Source organism: Crocodylus siamensis, chromosome 6 (assembly GCF_052110815.1).
Source record: "Crocodylus siamensis isolate JL-2025a chromosome 6, ASM5211081v1, whole genome shotgun sequence".
Classification (NCBI taxonomy): domain Eukaryota; kingdom Metazoa; phylum Chordata; order Crocodylia; family Crocodylidae; genus Crocodylus; species Crocodylus siamensis.
The window spans coordinates 8,561,072-8,576,841 of NC_143400.1; the positions used below are offsets into that span (position 1 = coordinate 8,561,072).

At 64.3% G+C, this 15,770-nt stretch overlaps 1 protein-coding gene across 3 annotated transcripts in view; it reads left to right on the plus strand.

Annotated features, from left to right (window-relative positions):
• RARG (retinoic acid receptor gamma) overlaps positions 1-15,770 on the plus strand; it is a 32,815-nt gene that overhangs the window by 9,030 nt on the left and 8,015 nt on the right. For 2 of the 3 annotated variants that reach the window (XM_090050663.1, XM_090050660.1), the window contains exon 2: positions 2,467-2,864. In XM_090050663.1, the coding sequence (XP_089906789.1) occupies positions 2,675-2,864 (190 nt within the window). In that variant the 5' untranslated portion in view covers positions 2,467-2,674. Of the gene's footprint in view, positions 1-2,466; positions 2,865-12,133; positions 12,326-15,770 lie in introns of those variants that run through there. The other variant, XM_090050661.1, reaches the window with a different exon arrangement.

A 15,770-nucleotide genomic window follows, 5' to 3' on the forward strand; every position in this document is an offset into this window, starting at 1 on the left:
TCAGGTCCCCATATACACACAGAGGCACAGTCACAAGCGCACATGCACATAAGCACACACGCACTGAGAGACACACAGTCTGAGTCACACGGACACACACTTAAGCGCAGGTACAGAATTGTACACACACAGACAGACACAAAGGCCCAGCCACACAAATACAGAATCACATAGGCATGCGCATATTACACAAGCACACAGTTACCAAATCACACACACAGACACACAGTCCCAGTCACACACAGAAGCACACAGGCACACACACATACACACCGGCACACAGACAATCACAGTCAGGCTTACAGACACACTCGGTCAGGCACCCATATACACACAGAGGCACAGTCACAAGCACACATATGTACACAAGCACACACATATGCACTTAGAGGCACACAGGCACACACATAGGCACACATATACAAGCACACACACACAGAGAGGCATGCAGGCACACAGTCACAGGCACACACAAAGAAGCACAGTCACACAGGCACACACATACACACAAGCATACAGTTACAGAATCACACACACAGACACACAGGCCCAGTTACACACAAATACAGACAGATAGACACATACACACAGAAGAACACAGGCACACAGACCCACACAGAGTCAGGCTTACAGACACACAGTCAGGCACCCATATACACACAAGCCATATACACACAAAGGCATAGTCACAGGCACACATGCATGCACACACTCAGAGGCATACAGTCACAGAGTCACATGGGCACACACATACACACAGGTACAGAATCATACACGCACAAACAGGTACACAGGCCCAGCCACACACAAATACAGAAGCACACAGGTCCACATGCGTGCACACAGGCACACAGACATACACAGTGAAACAGTCACACACATGGCAGTCATGCAGTCAGTCACACACAGGCACACACAGTTAGTCACATATGCATGCACATGCATATGCACATGCCCTGGTGCAGAGGCCTTTAAAGGGCCAGCATGCTACACCATTCTGGTTCCAGGTGTGGGTACTTGGGGGGTTGTCCCGATGGGTGTGAGGGAGCTGGGGTCTGAGTGACACCAGTTTGGGTGTTGGCTGGGGGTGGGGGAAGGCAGGGAATGGGGGTCTGGTCTGTGTGTGTGTGTGTGTGGCAGGGTGAGCGTGAGCTGGCATTTGTATGTGAATGTGTGTGTATGTATGAATGTGTGTGTTGGCATCTGTATGTGGATGTGGTGTATATGAGTGTGTATGTGTGTGTGTATTGGTATTTGTATGTGAATGTGTGCATGTGTGCGTGTCAGCTGGCATTTGCATGTGAATGGGTGTGTACATGAGTGTGGCAGATGGTGCTTGTATATGAATGAGTGTTTATGAGTTTGTATGTGTTGAGTGTCTATGAGTTGATGTTTGTATGTGAATGTGTGCATGTGTGAGTGTGTCAGCTGGTGTTTGTATGTGAATGTGTGTGTGTAGTATGAGTCTGGCAGCTGGCATTTGTATGTGAATGTCTGTGTATGTGTGTGTCGGGGTTTGTGAATATGTGCATGTGTGAGTGTGTGTCAGATAGCATTTGTATGTGAAAAAGCGTGGTTATGTGTATTGGCATTTCTATGTGAACATGCGTGTGCATGAGCATGTGAGCTGGCATTGGTGTGCGCATGTGTGGGTTGGCATTCGCAAGTGAGCATGCATGTGTTGCCGCATGCATGTGCCAGGATCCCTGCTTTTGCATCCTGCTTGTGGCTGAAGAAGCCCCGGGCTCAGCTCGGGGGGTGAGAGAGGATCCAGCGTGGCCGTGGGCCAAGGCTCCTGAGTTTGATCCACAGCCCTGCTGGGCAATTAGCCCCTGCCCTGCTCCGTGCCTCAGTTTCCCCTCCTGCAAAATGCCTGGGGAAACCGGGAATGGGGCCCTGGAGCCCAGGGGCAGAGAGGGAGTGTGGGGGACAGAGGGCTGGCTGTGGTGTCCCATGATGCATTGCAGTTTCTCATGCTGCCTGGGGGGCTTTTGGCCAGCCCATGCCCGCTCTGGTCTCCCATGATGCACTGGGAGGTGTCTTGGCTTCCCCAAGGTGACGGAGGAGCTCTTGGGCCAGCCCATGCTCATGATGCCCACGCCCTGGGGTTGCCCTCCCTGTGTGTGATGTAGCGGGGCCAGTGCGTGTGTGCCCATACATGTGCAGGCATGTTTGTCTGTCTGTGTGTGCACTGCATGCATGTATGTGCGCGTGCATCCCAGGCAGCACTGCCCAGCAGCGGGAGCTCCCGCACGCGCATGTCCGGCTCCCCTGGGAGCAGGAAGGCGGGGGTGGGAGTCTGTGGCACTAACCGGGGTGCCTGGGCAGTGCTGCAAGTGGGCACAGCAGGGCTGATGCCCCGGGGCTGGGCGGCGCCCACGCTCCGGCAGCCGGGCAGGGAGGAGCTGCACCGACACGGGCGGCTTTTCCCTGCCGCCTCCTCACCTTGCTCCTCTTCTTCCCCAGCCGACACGAAGCCGGCGCCGAGTCTCCCACTGGGGGCACCTCCCGGAGGACGTGGTGCCCAGCCCCGGTGCGCTCGGGCCCTGTCTGGGGGCCATGGGACACTCGCCCCCAGGGGCCTTTACTCCCCACCACGGCTGAAGCCACCTTAGGACCGGGTTTTACCTGCTGACCGCGGACGCCAGGCTTCCTCCCCCCGCACCCTCCAGACATGGCAGCCAACAAGGAGCGGATGTGCCCCGGTGGCACTCCCCTGGGACACATGAATGGCTTCCCGCCCGCCGTCTACCCCTTCGCCTTCCCCAGCAGCCTCCGGGGGTCCCCCCCCTTCGAGATGCTGACGAGCAGCAGCTACTTCCGCGGCTTCCCCCCGGACCTGCCCAAGGAGATGGCATCGCTGTGTGAGTACCCCGGGCCTCAGCTGGGGCGTGGCATCGTGCCGTGGTGCCAGGGATGGCACACGTGGGCATGCGTGGCACAAGGATGTGGCGGGGAACAGGCAGGGGGTCACGGCAGGTCAGCGTCGGGGCACGGCGAGGTTGGCGTGAGGCCGTGGCGGGGTGTGGCATGGAGGCGGGGCTGGTGCTGGGTTGCCATAGTGATGCCTCAGTGATGACACCCGAGTGGCGGCACCCCGGGGACATGGTCCACCCTTCCCACAATGCTGTAGGCTCTCAGACCACCCCCCGGGGGCATGGTCCACCCTTCCCACAATGCCGTGGGCTCTCAGACCACCCCCCGGGGGCATGGTCCACCCTTCCCACAATGCCGTGGGCTCTCAGACCACCCCCCGGGGGCATGGTCCACCCTTCCCACAATGCCGTGGACTCTCAGACCACCCCCCGGGGGCATGGTCCACCCTTCCCACAATGCCGTGGACTCTCAGACCACCCCCCGGGGGCATGGTCCCTGCTTTCCCACAGTGCCCTGGGCGCTCAGGCTGGGGGGGACGGTGCAGGGGGGCAGCCAACCTGCCTCCTCCCTGGATCTCAGGGCCCTGATGCTGCACCGGCCGTGCCAGGTCCCGTGTGCGGGGGTGTGTGAGCAGCGCCGGCCCCCCCCAATCCCAGGCCTGGCTCCCAAGATGGCTGCCACCCCCGCGCCCTGCCCCAGTGCATTGTGGCGGGGCCGTGGCTGGCTGCCAGGGCTCGGGGGCTGAGCACGGCTTGCCCCGTGGAGCCCAGCCTGCACCCCGGCGGGCAGATCCCGACATGCCGGAGCTGCGTCCCCACGCCGCTGGGCTGTCAGTCAGTCACTCCCGTGGCATGTGGCTGCCCTGCTTGTGGGCGGAGGATTAACCCGTTGGGCACCAGCCCTGCCCTTTGCAGGGCTCCTAGCCCGGGGGTGGGTCTGGCAGAGCAAGGGGCTCTTCATGTAGCTCTGCTGGTGCCCTTCAGCCCCGACCCACAGCCCCCACCATTCCTGGCCCCCTTCTTTGCCGCGGATGCTGCCGCCATGACCTGTATTCCCCAGGACACCTTGGCCATGTGTCAGATGAGCCCAGGGGCATGCAAACCTATGTGTGTGCGTGTGCATGCACATGCATACCTGTGTGTGAACGCATGCAGCCTTTTATGTGTATGTGTGTGTGCAAACCCCTAGTGGCACGCACGTACGTGCATTTGAGCCTGCATGCATGCCTATCTGCGTGTGTGCATTGCAAACCTGTGCAAACCTCCACAGGTGTGTGTGCAAACCTATATGTGTGCGTGCATGTGTATGCATTGCAAACCTGTGTGTGAGCATGTGCACGTGGAAGTGTGTGTGCGCATTGCAAACCTGCATGGCTGTGCGTGCACCGTGTGTGCATTGCAAACCTGTGTACGTGTACACATGAAATCTGGGTGTGTACACGTGTGTATTGCAAACCTCTGTGTGTGTGTGTGTGTGCGCGCGTGTGTGTGGGTGGACAACCCTGTACGTGTGTGTGTGTACACTAACTCATGCCCCCATCCCAGGGTACCAGCAGACGGCTGGTGTCTGTGGGGGTGTTGGGTCCCAGCAGGGCACCCCATGGTGTTTAGTGCGGGTCCAAGTGCCCTGGGCCTGCTCTGGCGCCGGGGGGGAGGCTCTGGGGGTTGCGGGGCTGAGTCTGTAGGGAGGGGGCCGCGCCTGGGGCTGACCCGGTGACCTTGGAGCTTGCTGAGAGAAGGGGAAAGACGGGGTCCCGGCTGGGCCCGGCAGGGAGCCCCCCGGGAGGCGAGGGAGCCAGGCCCAGCTCAGGCTGGAGAGCGGAGGACGAGGGCTGGAGCCGCGGCCTGAGTGACGGGCGCTGGCAGCGCCGCTGGAAAGAATTATTTCATCTGGCTCCAGATGAGACGCGGGAGCGGGGCCGGCCCGGGGCGGCCGTGAAAGGGGCTCTGTGCAGCCCCTCGCCAGCCAGCCGCGGCGCCCCCACCGCCCCCTCCTTTCCTTACCCCCATTTTCCTCCCCTTGAACTTTCCCTGGTGTTTCTGGCCATCACAAACCAGTTCCTCCCACCCCCCGGCCCCAGCGGTGACTGGGCATGCTGGGCGGGCGGGCGGGCTGGCGAAGCAGGCCTTGGGGCAAGGGCCATGCCCACCCTGTGGACTGGGCCCCCTGGGTGGGTCCTGAGCAAGTGGCCAGGGCAGTGGGGGACTCCTGGTTTCTCCTGCCAGGGCCCAGGGGAGTGGATTGAGCCGGGAGAGGGAAAACCAACCAAGGCTCAAAGGGACGGCAGTGACTAAGGGAACCCAAGCATCCTGGCGCCTAGCCTGCTGCTCTAACTGCTGTGCCCCTCCCTCGTGCCCCAGTGCCTAGGCCGTGAGCCACCCACCCAGTGGGGCCAGAGCCAGCACCGTCTCCCCACCCCCATGGCCTGGCCGGGAGCTGGAGCAGGGCCGGGTGCTGGCAGGGACTCCCCAGCCCTTATCTCATCCTGGGAGAGCCCGTCCCCCCCCACTCCTCCTCGTGTGAGCAGCCCAGGACAGGCGCTGACAGCCCTGCTCAACCAGGAAGCCAGTGCTGCGAGCTTCCTCCGCAGCAGTGCCCCGACAGGCCTGCAGGGAGCTAAGGATCGCCCTAGATGCTCCCCCCCCACCCCGCTCAGTTCTTGCCCCAGCTCCGGGCTGGCCAGGACCTGTCTTTGCCCTGAGTTCAAAGGGGGTCGCCCGCACCTCTCGCTGTGGAAATCCACCAGGGATCTCTGTGCCAGTGGTGCCATGGGCGTGCGGAGATGAGTCAAGGCGTGACACAAGAGCGCTGAGTGCGTGGCTGCGATTGTGAGCGTGGGGTGGGGCGGAGCTCCGTGATTGTCAGTGGGTGAGCAGGTCTGGCTGGGGTGAGCAGGGAGTGTGGCCACAGCCATGCGAAGGTGGGGATGGGGGTGTGGGAGGAAAGCCACTTTTGAATGGCGTGAACATCATGGTGGCCAGTGGTGACCGCGGCTGAGGACTGCGGCTGGCTGAGCGGCATCAGTCATGCGACGCTTGTGTGAGAATCCGTGTGACTGTGATGATGGACACGTGCGATGGCGACTGCAGCTGTGAACGAGCGTGGCCCCGATCGCGCGCATCCGTGTGATTGCGGCGGTGCCCGCGTGTGCACACGCGAGGAAAGCAGAGCAGGCTTGCATCCAGGCGTGTGAAAGCCAGACACCAACACCTGTGCTGGGTGAACAGGTGTGAACACGGTGTGTCTGTCCGCCCTGGGGCTCAGAGACCGGGCCGGCAGGGCAGGGCAGGGCCCTGACCCGTCTACTGCCAGCGCGCCCATGTCCCTCTGCTCAGAGCGAGTGCCTGGCAGCTGTAGCCGGCAGCCGCAGGGCGTGCCCCAGGCTGGGGCTGGCTCAGGGCCATGCGGCCAGTGCAGGAAGTCGTCAGCGTGCCGCAGCAGAAAGCAGCCATGCCAGCCTGCCCTCCGCATGGGGTGGTGCTGCGCCGTGCACCCAGCCCCGCTTCCTGGAAGCACAGCCTCCACGCAGCCCCGGGGGGTGGCGGGGGGTGACGCGCCTTCCCCAGCAGGGCGTGCCATGCCCAGGGGACCAGCCTGCCCCCCCCCCGCCCCCCCCCGGCCTGCGTCATTTCAGTCACAGAGTTGCTCAAGGCTCTTCTCAGAAATGCGGACGGGGTAGGGAGCGCAGGGCCAAGCCCGGCCCAGTCAGGGCCAGCAGGAGGCGCTGCGGAGGGCAGGGGTCCCATGGGAGGGGGATGGGGGCAACAGGGCGTCATGCCCCCTTGGGCCGGGGGGGTGCTGTGTGGGTGTCAGGGGGCTACGAGCTCCCCCCGAGCCCTGGCAGGGCCCTCCCGGCCGGCGGCACGTGTGCAAGTGGGCACATGGGAGTCAGGAGCCAGCAAGAGGAGGGATTGGTTTCCGGCCTGGGGGGGGAGAGCGGGGGGGGGGGATGGATGGGGGAAGCAGGGAGGCCTCCAGGAGTGAAAAAAAAAATCAGTGCGAGCGTCTCGGTGCCAAACAAACGGGGTTTTATTCAGGCAGGAAGCCCTGGGGGCCGCAGCCTGCGAGCTCCCCGTGCCCCGCGGCCTCCTCCCGGCGCCCCTTGGCCAGCCCTGCTCCCCACAGCAGAGAGGCAGCAGGGGCTCAGGAGAGAGGTGAAACCCCCCCCCATCACAGCATGGGGCCCAGGCTGTCACCCCCCAGGCCTAGAGGGTGTCTCCATCCCCCCTGTGCGGGGCAGGCACCAAGGGGCGTCTCTGGGGGCGCTGGCGGCGGTCCAGCCCTGGCGGGGTAGCTCGGCATGCCCAGTCCCTTGCCCTGGGCGCCAGGGGCAGGGCCGGCTGTGTGGGGGGTGGGGGGGGGCCGGGGGAGCCTGCCGTGCGCCCTGCCCCCCTGCCGCCCGGCGCGGGGACATCTGGTTCTCGTGAAACATTAGAAGGCTAATCGTTTTAATTGCCACAGGCGGGAAGGGGGGGGCGTTGAGTCCTTTGCAGCTGGGGGGGGGACGACTCTGCAGATCCCTCCCTTGCCCCCGGCCAGGCCCCCTCCATCTCTGAGGGCCGCCATGCTCCATGCTGCCTAGCCTGGGAGGCTCCTGGAGGGACCCGGTGAGCACTGGTGGGGTCCCGGGGACCCCAGCACCCCGGAGGGGTCCAGCAGAGCATAGCTGCTGGGGGGAGCCATAGGGGCCGGGCTGCGCGGGCTGTGGTGGGGGCCCATCCCAGGCCTTACAGCAAGGAGGCACAAGCCCAGGTGTACACGCATCACACTAACACAGGACATCCATGTGCGCTGCCCCACGGACACGTGCACACTCCAGGCACCAGCACGCGTGCGATCACACGGGCCTGGGAAGCTCCCTGGTGCCATTGCGCGGGGGCCTGCCGGCATGGAAATGGTGCCGGGTGACAGCCGCACATGAGGTGCAGGAGTGGGACCCCCCCTCTCTGAGTGACAGGGGCAGGGGGCCACGCTCAATCAACGAGTCCTTGCAAGGCCTCGGCTTCGTCCCCATCACGGCCTCAACCCCAAGGGCAGGGACGGGGGGCTGCGTCCAGCACGGAGGGAGGACATGAGCAGCCCCCCGGCCCTCCCTGCCACCGGACCCCCCCACTCCCCGAACTGGGACCTCCTCCGGGAGCCCGGGAGGGCGTGTGCCGTGCTGTGCCGGGGCAGTGAGGGAATGTCTGCAAGCCTTAATAGCGCCTGTGTGAGCCGGAGGAGAGCGGGTGCCCGCCCCTCCGCGCTCCGCCTGCCACAGAGCCTGGGTTTGTGCGCGGCAGCTTCTGGTTTTAATTACCCGGCAGGCGGGTCAGGCTAATTGGGACCTTTTGGATCGCAGGCGGCGGGGAAGGAGCAGAGAAACCCTTTCAGGCCCTGGCGCACCGCAGCCCCAACGTGGCATGTCCCGCGTGGGGAGCGGGCATTGGTACCTGCCCCTGCTCCCCAGGCCTGGGCAGCGAGGCCTTGGCACACCAGGGCGGGATTTGTGGGGTGCAGGGTCGGCAGTGCGGGGCAAGGCATCAGCTTGGGGGAGGCACTGCTGTGTCCAGGGGGCTCCTGCTCCCATGCCCAGGCCGCAGGGCAGGGACCCCTGCTCACCCCCGCCACTGCCGGGCCCCTATTCCCGCGCCCTCCCCCTTGGCAGCAGGCGCCGGGCTCTGGCCCCGGCTCCCGGCTCTGTGGCCAGCACGCAGGGCGTGTCCGTCTCTCTCCCGCTGACGGTTTATTTTTTCCAGGCAACTATAAATTGCTGGAGCCGCCTGCCCGGGGGCTGTGTGCGGGAGCCACGTGGCTCCTCTTGCCCGGGGCAGGGCCCCCAGTGCCCCTGCCCTGCAAAGAGACGGGGGAGATGGGCGACCCTGCCAGCGGCTGGGCAGGAGGCAACGCGAGGAGGGGGTCAGCAAGGGCCGGGGAGCACGGGGGGCAGTGGGGAACCCCTTTCCCACCCCCCGGAGCCCCTGCAGCCCCGGCGAGATCCTGGCTGCGACCTGAGCTCCCCCACCCCAGGGACCCGGGGCCTCCAGCTACATGCGCCAAGCCTGGACCGCCGGCCTGGCTCCAGACACCCCGGCCCTGTGCCGGGCCCCGAGTCGGCCCCTGCGGGCGGGGGGCAGGGGGGATTAGCCTGGGCAGGGGCCCACGGGGCACGGTGTGGCCCCAAGAGCCCCGGCTGGGGTCCGCGGGCGCGGGGGCCCGGTGGCGGGCCCCACGCTGGTGCTGGGGGGCTGCGCGCTGCAGGCGGGGAGAGGAAGGGCTGCCATGGAGCTGGGTCAGTGGAAGGTTACGGTACCCAAAGGGGGTTCTCGCAGAGTTCACGCTGAGCTCGTGCTCGCTCCTGGCTCGCTCGGCCTCCGCGCTGGAAGGAAAGGGAGGGGACGGGACAGGGGCTGGCCCGGGCAGCCGGGAGGGGGGAGGATGAGGGGCAGTTTCCCAAGCAGAGGGGCAGGCAGGGGGCAGGTCAGGACAGGTAGTGGGGGGGGGTGTAGGAGGAAGGAGCGGGGTGGGGTTGAGCCAATGCTGGGGTGGGCAAAGATGGAGGTGGGGGGCACATGGGCTGGGGCAGGCCTGGGAGCGGTATGGGGGGCCAAGCCTGAGGGGAGAGGGGCTGGGCCAGGTTTGGGAGGTGTGGGGGGGTCCAAGCCAGGCTTGGGATGGGGCCAGGCCTGGAGGGGGAGGGGGGCTGGTGCCTGGTGGGGAGGGGGGCCAGGCCTGGGGGGGAGAGGGGTTGGCTGGGCCAAAGGGGGGGGTTGGGCCAAGCCTTGGGGGGCGGATCTAATTTTTACTGAGAGGCAACTGAGATTGAAAGGAAATGGAGGCTTTGCAGCCGCAGGAATGTCCCGCTGCCCGGCCCGGAGGGGCCTGGGGGCACCGACAGGGTCTGGGGCTCCCCCAGCTCCTGGGCTAGGCCGACAGGGCGGCACTGCAGGGACCTGCCCCTGCCCTCGCTGCTGCGGGCATCAGGACTTTGCCAGGCATGTCCCTGCTGCCCGCTGAAGGCACCTGGCTAGGGGCTGTGGGGGGAGTGGGACAAGCACACGTGTGTGCGAAACAGGGCAGAGGTGTGGGGCGGGGTGTGTAGGAGGAGTGTGTATAGGAGACTTACACCAAGTGCATATAGGAGACTTACACTGCTGAGCATGTGCGGCTGTATCAGTGTGCACATCCTCGTGTGTGTGCATGGGAGGCCCTGTGTAATGGCATTTGTGCAACAGTGTGACAGCATGTATGGGTGTCACTGAGTGTGTATGCCAGGGACTCTAATGGAGTGTGTGTGATTGTGTAATGCTGTAATTGTGTACAAGGCCATGGTGATGATGTGTGTGACAGTGCGTGTGTGTGTAACTGTGTATATAGATGCTGTGTTACTAAATGTGTGTACGACTGTGATGTAACAGTTGTGTAACTCTGTGTGTGTGTGTGTGTGTGTGTGTGTGAGAGAGAGATAATGTTTCTTATGAGATGCCATGGGAGAGTGATTGCATGTGAGTGAGTGATAGACTAACTGTGACTGCAACTGTGTCGGGACAGTATAGCTGAGTGTGTAACCATGTGCCTGTAACCTAGTGAGAAAGGGGGTGTGAGAGGCTGCAGAGACTGTGTGTGCAGCTGAGCATGTCACTGTGTCACAGAGGGCTCCGTGTGAGTGACACTACCGTGTATGTGTGTTTGACACCTTGTGTGTGAAAGATTGTAAGAGACTTTGTGTGAGATGGTGAGTGGGGGAGAGATGATGTGTGAGAATGGGGAACTTTGCGTGGCTACTTGGGAGTCCTGGTGTGTGTGTGTGAGAGAGAGAGAGAGTGGGTGCACGCACATTGGCTGTGCAGATGTGTCTGCAAGTGTGTTTGGCCACTGTGACCACAATTAGCTAGTGTATGTATGTGGATGTCTGTGTGACTACTCTTTTATCCACCCTGTGTGCCTGTCATCCTGTTTGGTTGGGCTCTGTGTGTGTGTGTGTGCTCGTGTGTGCGTGCGCGTGTGATGGTGTTTGGCTACTGTGTGTATAACCACATTTGGCCAGAACGTGTGTGTTTATGATGGTATCTGATCTGTGCGTGAGTGTGTGTGTGGCTGAGGTGTGTGTGCATGTGTGTTTTTGTGTGTGTTGGTGTTTACTCACTGAGGGTGCATGCACTGGGGCTGGTGTGTGTGTGTGTGTTTGATCAAGGCGCATGTGTTTGAGACAGTGTTTGATCACTGTGTGTGTATGTGTGTATGTGGGATAGCGTTTGATCACTGTGTATGGGTGTGTGTGTATGGGTGGAAATGATGGTCTTTAACAGTGTGTGTGTGTGAGGGTGTTTGACTGCTGTGTGTATGTGTGTGCGTGCATGCGTGATGGTGTCTGATCACTGTGTGGACAAGTGCAATGGTCTTCAACCCATGTGTGCAATGGTGTGTGATCCCACCCATGTATGTGTGTCCATGTGTGATGCACTGTACGCACGCGTGGGATGGTCTTAGATCAGTGTGTGTGTGTGCGTGTGTGTGTGCTGGTGGTGGGTCACTGTGTGTGTGTGAGAGAGTGCCTGTGTATGCGGGTGCAGGGTCACACTTGGTGTGTGTGTATGCGTGTGCCGGTGCAGGGTCACTCCGTGTGTGTGCATGTGAGAGTGCCTGTGTTATGCGCATGCAGGGTCACACCTGGTGTGTGTGTGTGCGTGTGCCGGTGCAGGGTCACCCTGTGTGTGTGTGTGTGTGCGCGTGTGAGAGTGCCTGTGTATGCGCGTGCAGGTCACACCTGGTGTGTGTGTGTGCGTGTGCCGGTGCAGGGGCACCCCGTGTGTGCGTGTGAGAGTGCCTGTGTATGCGCGTGCAGGGTGACACCTGGGGTGTGCGCGTGCGTGTGCCGTGCAGGGGCACCCCGTGTGTGCGTGTGAGAGTGCCTGTGTGTGCGCGTGCAGGGTGACACCTGGGGTGTGCGCGTGCGTGTGCCGTGCAGGGGCACCCCGTGTGTGCGTGTGAGAGTGCCTGTGTGTGCGCGTGCAGGGTGACACCTGGGGTGTGCGCGTGCGTGTGCCGTGCAGGGGCACCCCGTGTGTGCGTGTGAGAGTGCCTGTGTGTGCGCGTGCAGGGTGACACCTGGGGTGTGCGCGTGCGTGTGCCGTGCAGGGGCACCCCGTGCGCGCGCACGCGAGAGTGCCCGCGGGGGCAGGGTGACACGCGGGGGCGCGCGCGCCCGTGCCCGGTGTAGGGTTACCCCGCGCCGCGCCGCCCAGGCCCCACCCCGCCCCGCCCCGCCCCGCCCCGGCGCGGGCGGCGGCGGCGGCGGCGGAGTCAGTCGCGGCGCGGCGCGGGGGCGCGATGCACGGCTGCGTGGAGCCGCCGGCCCGGGCCCCGCGGCAGCTCTACGATGTCACGAACCGCGGGTCGTGCGCGCTGCGCCTCGGGCTCGGGCTCGGGCTCGGGCCGTGCTGGGAGCTGGAGCGGGGCTGGCCGCGCTGTACGTGGGGCGAGCGGGGCGGGGGGGGGGGCTCCGCGGTCCCCGCGCGTGTCCGTGCCCGGCCTGCCTCAGTTTCCCCGGGTGCGCGGGGCGGGCGGGGGCTGCCGGGACCCCCGGGGGGCTGGTTTGGGTGGCCCGGGGGGGGGCCCACCCCGCCTGCAGCCGCCCAGGCACCCCTTCCCCTGCCCCCCCCCGCCCTCCCCTCGGTTTCGGCCCAGCCCGGCCGCAGAGATGTGGCACGTAACCCCCCGCCAGCCCGGCCGGGCCGTGCCCCCCCCGCAACGGGGACCCCTGTGCTTTTCGAGGGGGGCCTCACCTGCACTACCCCAGGGGTCTCCCAGGTGGGTCACGGACTTGAGACTCCCTTCCAGCTCTCCCAGCTACTGGGGTGGGAGCCCTGCCCCAAGCCGGGGACCCTCTGCCCCTTCCCCACCCCAGGTGCCCCCCTTGCAGGAAGGGTTGGGGGGGGAGCCCAGCTTGCCGTGCCCTGCCAACCGCCCCTGCCTGCGGGCATGTGGGCAGACTGTGCAGGAGCCGGGGGGGCCCCGGGCCCAGGGTGGCAGCTCCAGCAGGGGCCTGAACCCCAACCCCAGCACAGCCAGGTCCCTCGGGCACAGGATCCAGCCCCACGGGCCTCTGGCAGGCCAGCATCGGGCATAGCTGCTATATGGGAGCTGAGAGTACAGTGGAGGGCACAGCATGAGTGTGTCCCCCAGAGTGTGCGCACACACGTGTGTTCCCGTGCATGCACGACAGCTGGCGATGTTTTTGGTTGTGGCATGTCCATGCGCTTCCTTGGCAGGGGAGGGGGCTCCAGAGAGGCGTGTTTGTACAGAGCTCGCACACATGTGTGGCTGTGATGCAAGTGCCAAGCCTCTCGTGCAAGGGTCGGCAGGGGTGGGCGACACTAGAGATGTGTCTCCAGCGCATGATTGTGCTGCATGTGTCACAACCCGGTGTGCAGTGGTGACGCGTCTCGCGGTGTGCGCTGTCCCTGTGGTGATGGCGGGTGGTGACCTGCCTCTTGTGTGATGCAGGTGATGGGTCCCCGGTGTGTGCCACGTCTCTGGCCCGTGATGCGCAATGGTCTTCCCGGCGCGTGCTGTTGGTGACATCCCCGTGCCGGCGCCTGTCTGCTGGCGAGAGTCTCTTGGCTGCCATGTACCGCGTCTCTAGCACGTGGTGTTTGTGCCGTGATGTTTGTGTGCTTCTGGCGTGTGACACTCGATAGTGGTGTCCCCGCGGGGTCAGTTGTGACGCATCTCTCATGAGCCAGGCATCTTGGTGCCATGAGCACGCTGGCAGGGTGCGATGCGCCCGGCTCAGCGTGGGGCGCGGGGGACCGCACGTGTGCCCATGGGCGTGTGTGCGTTGGAGCGTGCGGGGCGCCCCTTCTCCGATGCTCAGGAATGCGGCTCAGCCCGGCAGACAAATGGGGCCGGCCCAGCTGCAAGCAGTTTATAGCTGGTTATAAAGGGCCATTTGAAGCCTCGCAGGGGCAGGAATTTCCTCAATTTCAGCAATTTAGGCTTTAAAAAAAAAGAAAAGTACCCTAATACCAACAACCAAGCTTCCCTCGGTCAGGCCCCGGCAGAAGGGTTGGGGTTGGGGCTGGGTGCGGTCCTGGTGCCGCCTGCCTCACGCCTGTAACCCACGGCGGGGGGTGGCATCGGCTCCATCTCTCTGCTCTGCTGCCCTCAGCATCCAGGGGGATCTGGTGGCCGAGGAAGCCGGGGGGAGTGAGCATCCGGTGCTGCCATGCAGGGCAGGGGGCACCGGCGGGGATGGAGATTTGGGCAGCCCTGGGCACGCCCTGAGTGTGCGTTGCCAGCTGCCAGGCCTCGTGCAGGGCTGTTTGAGTCAGACAGGCCCCCCTCTCCGCCCCCCACACTTCCTGACCGCAGGTGCAAGCTTGGCCCATGCTCGCCTGCTGGTGCCCGTGAGCGGGCACCCCCCCGCCCCCAGCGGGCAGCCTCTGATTGGCTTGGGAGGGCTCCTGCTGTGACACCCCCCGGTACTGCTGTGATTGGCTTTGCGGCAGGGCGGGCGGGGGTGGCACCTGCCAGGCTGGGAGGAAATGAGCCAGCAGTATGGCAGCGGGCTGGCAGCGGTGCCCACGTGGCATCTGGGGCAGGGGGGGATGGGACTGGCGTGCCCGGCTCTTGTGGGCATCGGTGAAAGGAGCTGGAGGCAGAGGGGCCCGGGCATGCCGCGGACGCTGGCACCGGGGACCCTGGCCTGGTCTGAGACCAGCCGTGAGAGCGGGGAGGGTCTGTCCAGCCCTGGGGAGGTCTGCCTGCATGTACGTCCGTCTGTCTAGTCCTGTCCACCGTATCCGCCTGTCCATCCATGCACGTGCCCTTCTGCCCGTCCACCTCCAGGCACCGTCGGTATCTAGCTATCCCCGTACACTGTGTGATGTATCCGTCCCCACCCGTCCCTCCATCCATCCCCATCCATTTTCTTCATCTGTCCTCCCGCCCCGCTGTCCCCATCCGCTGGTCTAAGTACCCGTGTGCCCATCTGTGGGTCTCTCTGTCTGTCCGTGCCCATGCGCTGCCCCGTCGGGCCAGGCCCAGGCCCAGGGGCTGCTGCGGTGGGCTCCGCTGCCGCCCCCCGCCCTGTCCAGAAGCTCTTGGGGGATTAGGTTAGGGCTGTAATGTGATTCTTGCCAGGAAATGACCGGCCTGAGAGCGGCAGCCAGAGCCGGGCAGCCCAAGGTAAATTTGCCAGCGGTCCCCAGCTGATAAGGGCCTGGCTCCTTCCTCCCCTGGAGGAGGGGGGGCGTGGGGAGGGGAGACTGCGTTCAGCTCTGGGTTTGGGAAACGAGGGCACCAGGGGAATCAGGGAGACTGGGCCATGGGGGTCCTGGGACATGGGAGGGAGGTCTGGGGCCTGGGCAGTGGCCATGGCGGACTGGCCGGACTTGGGACACCTGGATTCTGTTGCTGGACAGTCCTGCCTCCTGTTGTGCCTCAGTTTCTCTTCTGCCTCTTCCCTGCTGGGCTGCTCAGCCGGCTCTCGGGGCTCAGGACCAGGACGGCTCACTTCTGGTTCAGCTGCCCCCCGCCCACCCCTAGGACTCCTGGGTTCCCTCCCCAGCACTGGGCAGAGGGGGTTCACTGGTAATAGCAGGGCCTCTGGGCTTGAGCTCCAGATCTGGGCAGAGCGGGGTTAGCACGGGGCTCCCGGGCTCTGTCCCCAGCTCTGTGCCCTTGGCATAGTCCCTGGCCTCGGTTTCCGTCTCCCTGAGCTGAGCCCCTTTGTACCCCCCTGCGCATCAGAGGTGGCGGGGTGGACCCGGCAGGGTAGCCACCACCTGGCAGAGCCGGTCAGGGCTCTGGTGCCAGGCTGCCCGGACCTCGGGCAGTCCCTGTCACAGGTGGGACTTGGGGAGCTGCACGCTGTCCCGGCTCCACGGCTGTGCCAGGCCTGGGGCTGCTCT